We start from the raw sequence: 15,574 nt of genomic DNA, 5'->3' as shown, positions 1-15,574 counted from the left end.
TTGTTTTGAAAACTGCACTTATCTACTGAAGATTGGCCTGGAAAGTGGTGTTTGAGTTGTAAGGCTGCCAAACTGATTTTAAAGATTACTGGTCAGCAAGCAAAACATTTTTCTAACAGAGCAGTTCCTCAGTGAAACATGGCCATCTGTCAGCAATGCTGATTCTGTGACTTTAGGCCAGTGGTTCCCAACCTTTTTTTGACCAGGGACCACTGGGACTTTTTTGTTCGGTGCAGGGACCCCAAGGTTCAAAATAAAAATTCAGAGAATTTGAAAATAAACTTTTATCATAACTGTTAGTTAAACATTAAACTTAGAATAATATTTGAATACGTTTTTTATAATAGAAAACTTTTAATTGAAAATATTAATTTATTATGGGTTTATAACTTTGTTTCGCGGACCTTAATTTAGTTCTCGCGGACTCCTAGGGGTCCACGGACCCCTGGTTGGGAACCACAGCTTTAGGCAGATGATGAGAGGGAGGGAATCTTGGCCATCTTCTGGGCATGGAGTAGGGGTCACTGGGGGTGTGGGGGGGAGGTAGTTGTGAATTTCCTGCATTGTGCAGGGGGTTGGACTAGATGACCCTGGTGGTCCCTTCCAATTCTATGATTCTATAAGAACATAAGGAAGGCCATGCTGGATCAGACCAAGGTCTGTCAAGTCCAGCTGTCTGTTCACACAGTGGCCAAACAGGTGCCTCTAGGAAGTTGTGTGGGGGCAAAAGGGATTTCAGTAGCGTGCATGTCTGAATGCAGTGATCAAAGACTCACTTTGGGATGCTTTCAAGGTTAGATGGAGAGAGTATATTTTGAGTGCATTTGCTGTGGTGACTTATTATTATTCCTAGTAACATCTGGTGAAATGAATCGAGGTCCCTCAGGAAATGTATTTTGCACCGCTTCCCTTGAAACTGGGTGCAAGGGTCAAGCTTGCATGTGAAAAGCAAAACCGAGTCTTGGACATTTTGACTTTCAGTCTGGCACGGGCGCCGTTCAGACATAACGGGAAACCACGGTTTGTTGCAGCTACGGATAATGTTTGAACCTAAAAACTGGTTTGCCTTGATAAATGCGACTTTTTGTTGCCTTTGTTCTGTCCAGTTATCTCTGTGGCCGGGAGCACGTGAGGATGGTGCTGGACACCAAACCAGGAGTAAACCGGAATGTCAGCATTCACACATAGGGTTGACCCCCTCCAGGTAGGGCCGGGGGTTCTCCTGGAATCACAACTGATCTCCAAACTGCAGAGATCAGTTCCCCTGGAGAAAATGGCAGCTCCACAGATGGTGGACTGCGGCGTTATACCCCACTGAGGTCCCTCCCCATCCCAGACCCTGCCTTCTTCAGGCTCCACCCCCAAATCCCCAGGAATTTCCCAAGCATGAGCTGGCAACACTGTCAAATGCATCTCTCATCACATTTATATTTAACCACATTATGAACTGCAGTTAAAAAACCCGAGACAACCTTCTAGGTAATCTAGTTTGCCCAGCGATGACTAAATCATGATTCGGTTTTGCGAAAATTCAAATGTTTTTTTTTTTAATATATATTTTTATTATTTTTCAGTAATTGCTATACATCTCATTTGACAATACATCCTATATACCAATCTTTGACTCGATAAAAAAATTAAAAAATTATTAGGTACATGTCTTCAGTATTAAATATAATTAATAATAATTGACTTCCCCACTGACTTCCTCCCTCCCTACAAATATTTGGTGTCTCCTTTGTATTAATATTTTCTAATCCTTATAAGTCATTATTTTAATGTTATATTTTCCCCTTATTTAATATATTTCGATAAGCAATAATAATATAATATTAATAATAAAGAGAGAAAAGAAAAAGAAAAGAAAAAAATCATTTAAAAAATAAAAACAGAGACATAACAAAGCACATTAACATAATTTTCTCTCAAGTGTTAAGGGGCTGGACGGAACGTACCCAGGGAGGGTTCTCAGTATTGCTTCCAGACCATTAGGGGCTTAGCAGGCCTGCAGTTTCTTACCTGCCGCTTGTTTATTTTCATAGGCTACAGAGTCTTGGCTGTTGAGCTGACATCCGTCAACACACATCCCGTGGTGCAGGAATTTCAGCGTAAGTGATGGACGGGGTGGGCGTGGCGGTTGGGGAGGGAGATCCTGTCCAGATGTGGCCTGCATAGCGTCAAAGAGGGGATCCCGGATCCGGCCAGGGCTATTCTTTGGGCTCTTGAGTTTTGACAGGAAGGCAAACTGTTTCTTTGGAACAGTAATGGTGTTTGCAGCACAAATGAAGGCAGTAAAAGAACAGCTTTTGTTATGCTTTGATTATGATTTGGGCTGTCACCTGACTAAAGAAATCTTAATTTTTTTACAGTATAAGTTGTTCAGCAGTGGAACCGGCTGCCTAAGGAGGTGGTGAGCTCCCCCTCTCTGGCAGTCTTCAAGCAGCAGCTGGACAAACTAGGCTGATCCTACATGGACCAGTAGGTCTAGGCTGATCCTACATTGACCAGTGGGTTGGACTAGATGGCCTTCATGACCTTTTCCAACTCTGTTATTCTAATTAATTGTATGAGATTGTCATGTAATTGATTGATCAGTTAATGTGTGTTTTGTTTGTGCTGGGGAGGCATCATTCACACAAGTGGGGAGTGCTTCTTCAAACCTGGTGTTTGCCAACGTACGCATGTGTTTATTTTAAAACATTTTAATGCACCTTGCCACTCAATTCGGAGTCCCTGACAAACATTAAAACATTTCAGACAATTAAAAGGATTTAAAATACACAAAATATTACAAGCAATTAAATAAAACGTAATATAAACTTCAGTTTTTATGGGTGCTTGTACTAAAAATAATAATTGATAAGTTCTTTAAAAAAATCTCCTGCCCGATTACAAGAACATGTTGAGAGTCAAATCTATCAATGAAATGTTGCCGACCTTAATAATTATTTGCAATATAATTCACCCTAGAAAGATGGCTGATGGGATTCTTGCCAAACCCCTCCCCATGCTGTATCTGGGTAGGGCAGCTGCGGAGTTCTTCCTGCCCTAGGGTTGCCAACCACCAGGTGGTAGCTGGAGATCTCCCACTATTACAATTGATCTCCAGGTGACAGAGGTCAGTTCCTGTGGAGAAAATGGCCGCTTTGGCCATTGGACTCTATGGCATTGAAGTCCCTCCCCTCTCCAAACCCCGCCCTCCTCAGGCTCCACCCCCAAAATCTCCAGGTAATTCCCAACCCAGAGCTGGCAACCCTTCTTTTTTGGAGAAAATGGCCGCCTTGGAAGGTGGACTCTATGGCATGATACCCCATTGAAGTCCTTCCCCTCTCCAAACCCCGCCCTCCTCAGGCTCCACCTCCAAAATGTCCAGGTATATTCCAAGTTGGAGGTGGCAGCCCTACCCCGCCCCTACCATGAAACAGGGCAGGGGGAGAAATTCCGGTTCTGATTAGGTGATTCGTGTAACTCTGCCACGATGGGCTTGGACAGTTCTGTCTCCATCGTGCACAGAAACTGGGCTTGCAAGGCACTGTTGCGTTGAACCAGGCAGTGTTGGTAAGCAACGTGTTCTTGCTAATTCTGCTGGCTCTGATCCGTCCTCACCCTTCCAGCAGCTTCTGTAGAGCTTCTTTTTGCTTGAGAGATGGACGGAAGGCAAGGTTCACCACGCGCACACACCGCCAGCAAGCTGAATTAACACCAGGATGCCCTTTTTCCATTTGCAATGTTGTTGTTTTTTGTGGTGTTTGCTCCTGCTGCAGGTGCCGATCTTTCCTGCATAATTTCCTCCACCAAGACCCCGAGTCCCAGGATCGAGTGGAAGAAAATCGTAGGCAAGGACACCACCTATGTCTATTATGATAACAAGATGCAAGGTAGGAAACTTTTTTGACTTTCTTTTGGGGGCTTAACGTGAGATTGCGGGGGAACGAATGGTCCATTATTTAATTTTCTTTGGATTTGAGCATTCATATGCCTCCCTTCCACAGGGGAGCAATCAATCTAAAACCTCAAAATATATTAAAAGCATTAAATTATCAAATTCTAAAGCAACTTAGCAGTGGTGGAAAGAGCCGTCAAGTAGCAGTTGACTTAGAGCAACCTCATAGTTTTTTTGAGGCAAGAGATGAACAGGGGTGGTTTGCCATTGCCTGCCTCTGTGAAGCAACCCTGGACTTCCTTGGTGGTCCCCCATCCATGTACTAAACAGGGCCCACCCTCCTTAACTTCCAAGATCTGATGAGATCTTGGGAGTAAGCCCCATTGAATAGATCTGAGTCGGATTCTGAGTAGACCTGCTTTTAATTTCTCTTTTAACCTGGTGCATGGTCAGGTTCAGATGGATAGCTGAGCGGAGAATATTTCAGAGAGGCACCACTACAGAAAAGGCCTTGTCTCTGAGGTGTGTGTGGGAAGAGGTTATTTTTCAAAATGCCCTGTCAGAAACTGATTAGAAGGTAATAATCGACACTTCACATTGTGCTGGAAAGCAAATAGCCTGTGTAGTTCTTTTAATACCAGTGAGACATATTCCTGATAATCTAATTTTGTTAGCAATCTGGCTGTTGCATTCAGAAACAGAGTATTTCCAAACAGTCTTCAAAGACCACCCCATGTAGAGTGCCTTGCAGTGGTCTAGTCTAGATGTGATCAGAACATGGATAGCTGTGGCTAAATCTGTGATTGAATCACTCTTCTCCACCCACATTCATTTATAGGTTAGCCTTAAAGAGCAGCTTCTAGTGGGGCAGATTTGGTTTGTAGTAGTTATGCTCAGTTCAAGATCTGCTCACAAGTTGTAAGCCAGGAGCCATTTGTTCAGTGAGCTATTTGCGTCCAAGCTCATTTGGATGCTTTACTGGGCATGATTGCACCCTTTCTCTCATCTTTACACTGCTTTCTTGCAGCTGCCTGTCATTTTCTCTAATTTTTTAAAAGGCACATCGTAAAATGAAAAAAAAATCTTGTTTGAGTTGAGAGTTACTGCTTAGGTGTCTCTGTAAGCCTTTGGCGACCGCCCATGAGTGCAGTTAATCTTCTAGCAGTTTTAGAATACATGACACTGACTCCATGGTTGCAAAAAAGAGGTTGATCCATCATCCAACGTCTGTCGTATAAAGGATTCGCCCATTTGCATAGCTACACACAAGTCACTAAATTCAGTGACCCAACCACGATCCAACATGCCTTTTTGCTGGTATTTGAGGTGATTTAACTCTCAGACTGGGCAGAAGCAGCCACTGGCTACAACGGCTTGGACCTGTATCACAAGCGGCTATTGCACAGGTGCACAGCTGCTCAGCATAGCACTATACTTGAGATGAACTTTGCCAGGGATCAGCAGCTTGCGTCACATGTAATTAAGGGAAGCCCACAGGTAGGCCATTCTGCCCCTCTTTCTTCCAGGCGGCGCTTCACGGAAGGGGGAGAAAGAAAGTTAGAAGAGGAAGTGGGTGGGTCTAGTACACAGCAGCCTGTAGAGGAGGAGCAGGAATCAGCTTCCTGCCCTGTTCAGCCAAACAGAAAGCAGACTTATTTTTCAGCTGCCACTGACAACTAGGCGCCTTTCAGTTTTGTACCCCTTCTTGAGTTATGCGGACCATAAAGTCTAGGAGGGCCAAGCCAGTTTTCCAGTGGGTGGGGAACATTCAGATTGAACCTTCCACATATCCCTTCTGCCTTTTCTTAGGAGACTGGGGGACCCGGGCACAGCTCCAGGGCAGGACATCGCTGGTCATCCATAATGTGACCCGTGCGGATAAAGGCATTTACCGATGTGAGGTGGTGGCACCCGAAGATGTAAATATTGGAGCTGAGATCAACATCAACCTGACTGTTCATGGTACATTCCCAGACACCCTTACAATGTACAGATGTGGCCATGCCTGGCTGCCTTCTCCAGAGTGATTTGGCCCATGGGAAGCTGATGACTGATGAAAACGTGAGGTCAGATCCTTAAGCCATCTTGCCCAATAGCCTGACTGGCATTAGTTTTCCAAGGTCTTAGGCAGTGGTCTTTCCCAGCCCTGATACTTGAAACCCTTTCTTTACAAGCAAACAAACAAAACCTCTAAGTCTTAGAGGGGACTCTAAGTTAGAGTCTAAGAGATTCTCTTCCACTGAATTGGGGTACCCTTGCCCTGTCCCTCCAAATTGGCTGCTAATGATACTTTGTTGAGCTCTAATGGCTCAAATGGATGAGAGGAAGACCAAACATCTCCTTCTGTCCATGCAATTCAAATTGCAAGCTCCTGCAGCCTCAGTTTGCCTTGGGGGCCATATAAAGAAGGAAGAAGGGGTTTTAACCCTCCAATTTGGTTTTTGTTGTCCTGGCCTCCCCGCTCTGCAGTTTAATTGAGGGGAAAGATGCATCCTTCAAAAACATATATTTTCCCCTTTACAATCCTAATAACAAAGCAGGGAATCTGGTTTCAAATGGTGAAACTGGGTGGAGGATGAAGGGTTAACCTTTCTATCCCTTTCGTGCACAACCTCGAGGTAAATTGAGGTTGCACCAGCCTGCTATTTGCTTGTTATGGAGGCAACAATATGTATGATCTTCCCCTCAGGGATGTATGCTGTAAGGCACGGGTCCCCAAACGTGGTGCCCATGGGCACCATAGTGCCTGCCAAGTGTTTGGGACCCCCTGCTGTAAGGAATACCAAGACACCCGGAGGGGGCCTTGATTGGAAGTAAAGAGTGAAGCGGTCTGACCAATGTGCTTCCCCAACAGTGAAACCAGTGGCTCCTAAGTGCCGAGTGCCCCCGTCAGTGCCTGTGGGTAAATCCGCCACCCTCCACTGCCAGGAGAAGGAAGGCTTCCCGGAACCAACTTACAGCTGGTACCGCAATGCTGACTCTTTGCCGGCCGACTCCAGATCCAACCCCAAATTCCAGAACTCTTCTTTCACTGTGAACTCAAAAACAGGCACTCTGGTAAGTCTTACTAAGGAAGGGAGAGAGCGGAGGGTCCAGTCTTTAAGCAGTCTGGCTTTAGATGGCCTTGGGCTCTCCTGCCCACGTTCAGTAACTAACAGTGCAGTTCTAAGGAGAGTTGCTCTGGTCTAAGCCCATTCGTTTCCATGGGTTTAGACTGGAGTAACTCTGCATAGGATTGCGCTGTAAGAGTGTCATCTTAAGCAGAGTTGTATTTGTCTGCATACATCAAAGTCAGTGAGCTTAGAAGCCCGTAACTGTGCTTAGGATGACAATTTAAGATGCCCGACGCTGCAGCCTTGTGCTGAGTTACTCCATTCTGATTCTGCCTAGGATTGCTCTACTAAGCTGCCTTGAGTTCCATTAAGTGAATTTAATAAGGCAAACAATCTTTGGTCAATCAATTCTTGTTCAGATGGCGAAACAGCATCTTTGAAAACTCTCTGCATGTAGAAAACCAGCATGACAGCTAGGTTCGAGACTTTCTTTCCTGATACGCTGGTTTTCTGTGTGCAGGAAGTCTTTGTTCTGGGGAGGGGTTTGGTCCACCTGTATTCTGTAGCGGTAAGGTCCCTGGGGAGCTCTCTTGATATGATGCACGTGAAAAGCTTAAGAGAAACCCAAGCATTCGCTATTACTGTTTACACAGGTCTTCACAGAAGTACACAAAGGAGACACGGGCCGTTACTACTGCATAGCGACCAACAACGTGGGTTCTGCCAAGTGTGAAGAACAGCAGATGGAAGTCTGTAAGTGGCTGGGCTGTATACTGGGCAGGAGTTTTCAGCACTCTCTCCAGTGTGAAAAATGCAGTTGCCTCTCTGTTGATAACACCTAATGCCCATCAAGAGCTGGCGAGGCGGCAAACTAGTTTCTAAGCTGTGCCACTTCCGATTCATGGCCATCGTACATGATTGATTCATCATCCATTAAAAAAAAATCCTTGTACATAGAAAACTAGCAATCAGTGGGAAAGGGTTCTCGTCTAGCTTTTCCTCTGAAAACCTAGCTTTCTGCATGGAGGATTTTTTTTTTTACCAAGGGATATTTGAACACCTTAGGCAGATGATGAGAGGGAAGGCATCTTGGCCATCTTCTGGGCATGTAGTAGGGGTCACTGGGGGTGAGGGGGGAGGCAGTTGTGAATTTCCTGCATTGAGCATGGGATTGGACTAGATGACCCTGGTGGCCCTTCCAACTCAGTGATTCTATGACATGAACATATGAAGCTGCCTTATACTGAATCAGACCACCTGTCCATCAAGGTCAGTATTGTCTGTTCAGATGGGCTCTCAAGGGTCTCACACGCAGGGTCTTTCACATTACCTGATTCTTTTAGCTGGCGGTGCTGGGGACTGAACTTGGGACCTTCTGCATGCCAAGCAGATACTCTGCCACAGAGCCACGCCCCCTCTTTAATTATGTGCATCCTCACATCTACAGTTTTAAGTGCCACAGGCTAGAAAGGCCTGCTGTTTGTGAGAATCTGGCCCACGTACAGGGCCAGAATGCGGCAAGCAGGTCTCCTGCCGGGCCAGTGTGGAAACTGTGCAATCTTCTGAACAGTTGGAATACCAGAACAGAATGACCAAAAGAATTTTCCTCAGGCTGATGTGGGTTGCCACTTTTGCCATTATGCCTCTTTTAGAGTTTCAAGATGTTGTGGAACTCTTTTGTTTTTGTATAGCGAAAAGCTAGCATGGCGGGTAAAAAGGTAAAGGTCCCCTGTGCAAGCACCGGGTCATTCCTGACCCATGGGGTGACGTCACATCCCGACGTTTACTAGGCAGACTTTGTTTACAGGGTGGTTTGCCAGTGCCTTCCCCAGTCATCTTCCCTTTACCCCCAGCAAGCTGGGTACTCATTTTACTGACCTCGGAAGGATGGAAGGCTGAGTCAACCTTGAGCCGGCTACCTGAAACCGACTTCCGTTGGGATTGAACTCAGGTCGTGAGCAGAGCTTGGACTGCAGTACAGCAGCTTACCACTCTGCTCCACGGGGCTCCTAGCATGGCTGGTAGCTTGTTGTTTTTATACTGGGGGCATCGGGGTTTGAATCCCAATTCAGTCTCAGAGCTCATTGGAAAACCCTGAGCTAGTCACATGAAGCTGCCTTATACTGAATCAGACCTTTGGTCCATCAAAGTCAGTATGGTCTATTCAGACTGGCAGCGGCTCTCCAGGGTCTCAGGCAGGGGTCCTTTCCATCACCTACTTGCCTGGTCCCTTTAACTGGAGATGCCGGGGATTGAACCTGGGACCTTCTGCATGCCAAGCAGATGCTCTACCACTGAGCTACACCCCCTCCCCTCCCCGTCACGAATGCTCAGCCTGACCTACCTCATAGAGTTGTTGCGAGGATAAAACAGGGAAAACTGTTTGCTCCTTGGGAAATGGCTGGGATAAAAAAGGAAGAAATCTTTTAAAAAGAACAAGGTAACATGGTTAATCTGCCGGCATGGGCCCTTGGTGGTGGCATCATTTGATCTGACCACTGCAGTTGCCGCTTCCGATTGGGAAGAAAATCTGATTAAAAAGAAGAGAGAAGTTCTAGGTGGTGCGTTTGGGAAATCCTTCATGGGCCACCGCTGAATCTGAACCTCTTGCATACTCTTTCAGCAACACAGGGGAAATTCAGAGTTCTGGTTTGTGGGTGGGATTGTGAAGCTGGGACAACCAGTGTTGCTTCCTGCAGGGACCGGACGTTGACACTGTCTTCCCTCTTCTAGATGACCTGAACATCGCCGGGATCATTGGAGGCGTCCTGGTGGTTGTTGCTGTCTTGTCCTTGATCACCGTGGGAATCTGCTGTGCCTACAGGAAAGGGTTCTTCGTAAACAACAAGCAGAATGGAAACAGGTAGCCCCCACAATGGCAGATGTCGCCAAGGCAAAGGATGTAAACTACCTTGGGTTCCCAATGGGAGAGAAAGGCGGGGTATAAATAAATTAAGTAAAATAAGAATAAATAATATTTACCATGGGGCCTAATGGGGAGGCTTACATGAAATGAGGCAGGAGATACCAGCTCTGCATCTCTGCTCCCCTTTGCATGAGAGGTCTCGAAGCACATCGATGTGGGTCGGAGATGTTGTACCCTAGACCACGCTTCTCTGTGGGGCTCTTTGCATGCTGGCTTTTGAGTTTCCCAGCAATGAGAATTTACAAGTGATGTGTCCCAGGGCCAGAGGCAGGGAAGCAGGGTCGAGAGTGGTCCAAAGTCAAAGCCAGTGTATCTCTAGAGTTCCGTTCTAAGTAGTACAAACGCAGTCCAAGAGAATAGTCAGGCCTCAGTCCAGAGCCATAGGCACGCAGAGCTCAGTTTCAAGGTACAAACGCAGTCCAAGAGAGTAGTCAGGTGTCAGTCCAGAGTCATAGGCAAACAGAGTTCCAAGGTAAAGTCACAAGGCGGTAGCACAAGTTGTTTCCATGCCCATCTGGATGCAAGCCTCTACTTAAATAAGCCTAGCTGTTGCTGGTTCCTCTGACTCAGCACTCCTTGCCAGAGGAGGCTCATCATCCTCACTGTTGTCAGCTGGCAGTGCTCTTAGTTGTGCTTGCAACCTAGCACTTTTCCTAAGTTTGAGTAGAACTGATCTACTTTTCCTGCGTCGCTGCTCCAGAGGCTGTGGAGGGTTGCTGTCAGGCGCAGGTGAGTCCCCTGCCCTGGATGGTTGTAAACATGGGGAACGTTCATCTCTTTGTGGCTGCTGTGGCTCTTCCCTTTCACTGTCTGCTGCTTCCAGGTCCTCTTCTTGAGGAAGCCTCAGCAGGATGACTCATGACAACAGGGATATAAACTTCGCCTAAATGGCACCCTGCCATTTTCACACGCTAGCTCTCATCCTGTTCCATCAGCTCCGTTGGACGAAATCGAGGGCTACCGTTTTCCTCTGAGCTGCTGGAACTCTGAGATTGATGGAGGGGGGGGGGAGGCAACTTAAAATTAGCCACAACAGGAAATGACACCCCAGGAAAAGGAGGAAACGAGGCCAGCGGCCAGAAAAAGATAAGTCCCCATCCTAGTTGTCAAACTGCCTTCGGCTTCCAAGCTGCTGGGCTTAGTTAGAAGTCAGAGGTCACCCTCGTGCAGAGAGAGAAAAAGAGGCAGGCTTTTTGGCCGTCTCCCGGGACAGGCCAGTTTGTTTGTAATGCCAGAGCACGTGCCGGGTGTCGAGAGCCAGCGATGGAAGTGTAATTCACACGTCCTCCATTTCTCAAATAGCTTTCCTGTTTTCTGATGTCGGAACCTGTTAGGGGAGGTTATTATGGGAATAGGCCTGTAGTCCACCGCAGCAATTAGTGTTGGTTATCGTTGAGCTTTTACTGCATCGCCTTATACCTTGTGATCCCTCATTCTGCATTGCTCACAATTAGGGTGAGAACAAAAAATAATCAGCACGTAGGCTAGTAGTAAATCACCATTTCAATACAATAGTATGTCATGCATTACAAACTTTTCAAGCAGTTCAAACAATTGCCGAAAGATAAATCTTCAAAGGTTCACAGTCTAACCCCTTACTAGAAAATATAAACTGCAACCGAAAAGTGTATTAGAACACAGTTCAACTGCTGTAGTAATCAAAATAAATACAGCTTGAAGTAAGTAGAAAGAAGCCTGTGGCCCAATCTGGTGCTGTGGACGTTGCGACCTTGATTGGGTGCCAACTTCGAAACGGGATTCCGGATTATCTTTCTCACCGTTTCGCCCACGCTTCGTCAGCCCATATTTTAAACAGCAAGATATCTTCACCCCATAATTTATGACTGCACGTGACATGAAGTGTCCATTTTATTCAAAGTATGCTAACAGCTTAAACTAAGAGAGGACAGGTGTATGACTTTATCTCACAGTTAGGGTGGCCAACCTCCAGGTGGTACCTGGAGATCTCCTGCTATTATAATTGGTCTCCAGATGACCAGTTCCCCTGGAGAAAATGGCTGTTTCAGAGGGTAGACTGTATGGCATTGTGCCTTGCTGAGGTCCTTCCCCTCCCCTCACCCCACCCTCCCCAGACAAACTCAGCCCATGTGGAATTTAGCTGTTGCTACCTTGCTGCCAGCAAAGATCTTCCTGTTAAGGTAGAGGTCTTTAAAAATGGTATCTTTTAGCTGCAGTCTCAGGTGGTATAGTCCTGCCAGCAGGACTATACCATCTCCTTGTGCTGAGTTTGTCGGAGGCCAGACCGAAAGAAGAATCAGAAATGGGAGTCCCCTCAGCAGCAAGAAACGTTTGTGAATTGGTGGTATAACTAAACAGGGGTCTTGTGGCACCGGAAGTGCTACCAATGGTTAAGGGGTCACTAAGCTCCTGTTAATTGTTGCAGCAACAGACTGATGTGACCACTACTGCGGAGGTATAACAAACAGCCGCCTCTCCTTCCCCTCCCCTTAGTAAATTCTTTCCTTGTTTCAGCTATAAGACACCGACCAAGCCAGACGGAGTGAACTATATCCGCACAGATGAAGAGGTAAGAGGGGGCTTTGGGGGCTGGAGATCAATATATATATATATATATATATGTTGAAAAAATAAATAAATAAGATGGGAGGGTGTCAGGGACATGTGTTTGCCCCAAATTAGCAGGAAGAGGCAGTTTTGAAGTTTTTTTTTTTTACGACCAAAGGATAGAAGGATATCTGGCTACAGGAAGGGAAATGCTAAGAGTTAGTTTAGAGGCTGTTCGATGTTTTGAAAGAGTGAGCATGATTGTGCAAATTTAATAAGGTGCAGTCCAGGGCCGTGTCTACCCCATCCACTGGTTGCCCTTTTAGGAGGGGCCGTGGCTCAGTTGGAGACCGTCTGCTTGGCATGCCGAAGGTCTCAGGTTCAGTACCCAGCCTCTCTAGTTAAAAGGATTAGGCAATCAGGGATGTGAAAGATCTCCACCTGAGACCCTGGTGAGCTGCTGCCAGTCTGAGTAGGCGATACTTTGATGGACCAAGGGTCTTATTTAGCATAAAGCAGCTCCATGTGTTCACTTTCACAAACTCTGAGGTTACCCTTTAAAAAAAAAATTATTTTTGTTTTATAATGGTCATAATTGGTACAAAAAGATACAGAAAAAAGCACACAAAAATCAATATAAAAAGACTATAAAATGCAAACATTTTTTTTAGAAAAACAGCAAGATAAATAACTGAGATTACTACTACGTGTAAAGTTAATCTCATATGCTTAAACCAAGATATTTGACAGCTATCATCTTTAGCATCATTAATAAACCCAAATTACTAGCGCTTAGTTTCTTAATAAGCTATAACCATTATACAACATGTATTATTCGTTTATGTCTACTGTATAATCCTGAACTAACTCTTATTTGAATTATCCCTTATTTGATTACCCTTTTCTTGATTCTCCTTAAAAGGAAGAGAAAATCGGCATATAAAAACCAATGTGGTGTAGTAGTTAAGAGTGGTGGTTTGGAGCGGTGGACTCTGATCTGGAGAACCGGGTTCGATTCTCCACTCCTCCACGTGAGCGGCGGAGGCTAATCTGGTGAACTGGATTCGTCTCCCCACTCCTACACACGAAGCCAGCTGGGTGACCTTGGGCTAGTCACATTCTCTCAGTCCCACCTACCTTACAAGGTGTCTGCTGTGGGGAGGGGAAGGGAAGGTGATTGTAAGCTGGTTTGATTCTCCCTTAAGTGGTAGAGAAAGTCGGCATATAAAAACCAATTCTTTTTCTTCGTTGAAGAGTTGAGAAGGAAGCAACAGGGGAGGGGGGAGACAAATACATCCCCCCAAGTGTTCATTTTAAGTTTGAGGGTATCCAGAGAGCGCTTTTTAATAAATTAATACACCGCCTGACAGCCTTTTCTGCATCTCCACTGCAGGGTGACTTCAGACACAAGTCCTCGTTTGTTATATGAAACGCCGAGAAACTGGATTTTGCCCACCAGCAAGAATGGAGCGTGGAAATGAAATACCTCCATCTGGAACTCTTTCAGCAAGAGCAGATAACAAACACTGTGTGGCTGGCGGCATTTAGCGAGAGCGCGCCAAACCACATGTGCACCTGTGTGCAAACCTGATTTTACTTTTTTTTTTCCCCCTGCCAAAGCCAAGCAGTGATTTTTAACAACCAAAATCGATCTCTTTCTTCCTAGAAGGTGACCCACCGATCGCCTCTGCCCAGCGAATGCGTTGGAAACATTGGCCGGAGAAAAGGATTGCATCCAAGTATACGCCTCCCTGTCTGGATCTACGCTCTTGCGACCCCACAGGAAATTGTGTGTGTGTGGGGGGGCTACTTTCTTTGAAAGGGTTACAAACTGTTGAAGTATCTAAGCTTGAAGAGGGAACAATTATCTTTAAATTAGTTTCTGGGTTGTTGTTTTTTAAGGTGTACACAATAGCTGTAAAATGAAATTCTAGCCAAATGAGGAGAAAACCCCACACTGCCAGCCCAGTCTTGGGATCTAGTTAAGAATGCCATTGCTAAGCTGGACTTCACACCAGCATAATTAGTTGGGATCTTCTGTTCCCCCCACGCCATGAGTATATTAAAAGCACAATAGTAGCAGTATATAGAGAGGGAAGAAGAAAAAGAGGAGGAAGCTAGCTGGCCTCTCAGACGGCTCCCACAAACTGCCCAGCGACCACCAAAAGTGGTGCCACACGCCCACTTAACAATAGCCGTGCATGAAAAGCACCAATCGACACAATGCAATCGGCAGGGATGCGATGACATTATCCCAGAGCAGAGTGCCATGAACGAACACCAGCACCTTCCCTCTCAGAGCCTCCCGTGGCCCAGTAGTTAGGGGGCTGGCACGAAGAAGCCCTAGGCAACAGCCACCCCTGGGGAAAAGGTCCCAGGCCAATTGGGGTCTTGCCCCTGTATCTTTGGAAGCCACGGGTGAAAGTGGCCGACTTGGCCTGGGCTGCACCACGTCAGATTCCAGGCAGCGTGATGGAAGCCTCCTCCGTACAAACAGGAAAATTCCCTTGGTCTAGAAATCTAACCAGAAGGCTAGAACCCTTTTTTCCCCTCTCTGCCAGGCTGGTTTTTCGACATGCGAGGAATTGATGGTATGGAGGACGTTCGGTCATGCAAGGCCCTCCCATGTCAGAAGCGGTTTGGCCCAGGCAGAAGACCACCCCCATCAGAACTCGGCTTCAGAGTTTTGCTAGCAGAAGGGATTTGGTCACCATCCTGTCCTCACCCAGGCTGTGGAACCGGGGAATAGGATTGGGTGGTCAGCCAGACTGGCGATTCAGGTGAAATTTTTTTTCCAGCAAGTGCTTCTTATTCCCCAAAAGATACCAGGATCGGCCATCTGCGGGTGGCGGGGTGGCACGCCGCTCCTCTGGACTCCCGCCGTGCCCCCAACTTGTCTTCCGGCGTTCTCAAATCGGGGTTTGATTGTTCTAGGCAAACTTCTCCAGAGTGGGACCAAGAGTTGTGCATTTCCCTCTGTTGCACATTTCCTAACCAACACCACCCCGGTGTTTTCTTCACTTCCCAATCTCGAGAAGGCAACAGCTTTTCTTCCTCATCTTCACTTCAGAATCTCTGCGCCTCGCGTTGAACCATCTTTCCCTCTGGGGCCCCCTTTCTCTCCCCGTCTTAAGAATTCAGATTCCCCCTTCCCTCCCCAGAAAAGATGAAATCTAAACCCACTTG

At 46.4% G+C, this 15,574-nt stretch overlaps 1 protein-coding gene across 1 annotated transcript in view; it reads left to right on the top strand.

The window, feature by feature from the left end:
• Nucleotides 1-14,028, top strand: part of JAM3 (junctional adhesion molecule 3) — a 69,554-nt gene extending 55,526 nt beyond the window's left edge. Inside the window, exons 3-10 of the mRNA XM_056860868.1 lie at nucleotides 2,043-2,108; nucleotides 3,765-3,878; nucleotides 5,693-5,845; nucleotides 6,738-6,940; nucleotides 7,590-7,689; nucleotides 9,670-9,799; nucleotides 12,356-12,410; nucleotides 13,782-14,028. Of these exons, the coding sequence (XP_056716846.1) occupies nucleotides 2,043-2,108; nucleotides 3,765-3,878; nucleotides 5,693-5,845; nucleotides 6,738-6,940; nucleotides 7,590-7,689; nucleotides 9,670-9,799; nucleotides 12,356-12,410; nucleotides 13,782-13,817 (857 nt within the window). The 3' untranslated portion in view covers nucleotides 13,818-14,028. The remainder of the gene's footprint in view (nucleotides 1-2,042; nucleotides 2,109-3,764; nucleotides 3,879-5,692; nucleotides 5,846-6,737; nucleotides 6,941-7,589; nucleotides 7,690-9,669; nucleotides 9,800-12,355; nucleotides 12,411-13,781) is intronic.
• The last annotated feature ends 1,546 nt before the right edge of the window (nucleotides 14,029-15,574 follow it).

The sequence above is a fragment of the Euleptes europaea genome, chromosome 14 (genome assembly GCF_029931775.1).
Source record: "Euleptes europaea isolate rEulEur1 chromosome 14, rEulEur1.hap1, whole genome shotgun sequence".
Classification (NCBI taxonomy): Eukaryota; Metazoa; Chordata; class Lepidosauria; order Squamata; family Sphaerodactylidae; genus Euleptes; species Euleptes europaea.
This window is presented reverse-complemented; position numbering and strand designations above follow the sequence as displayed.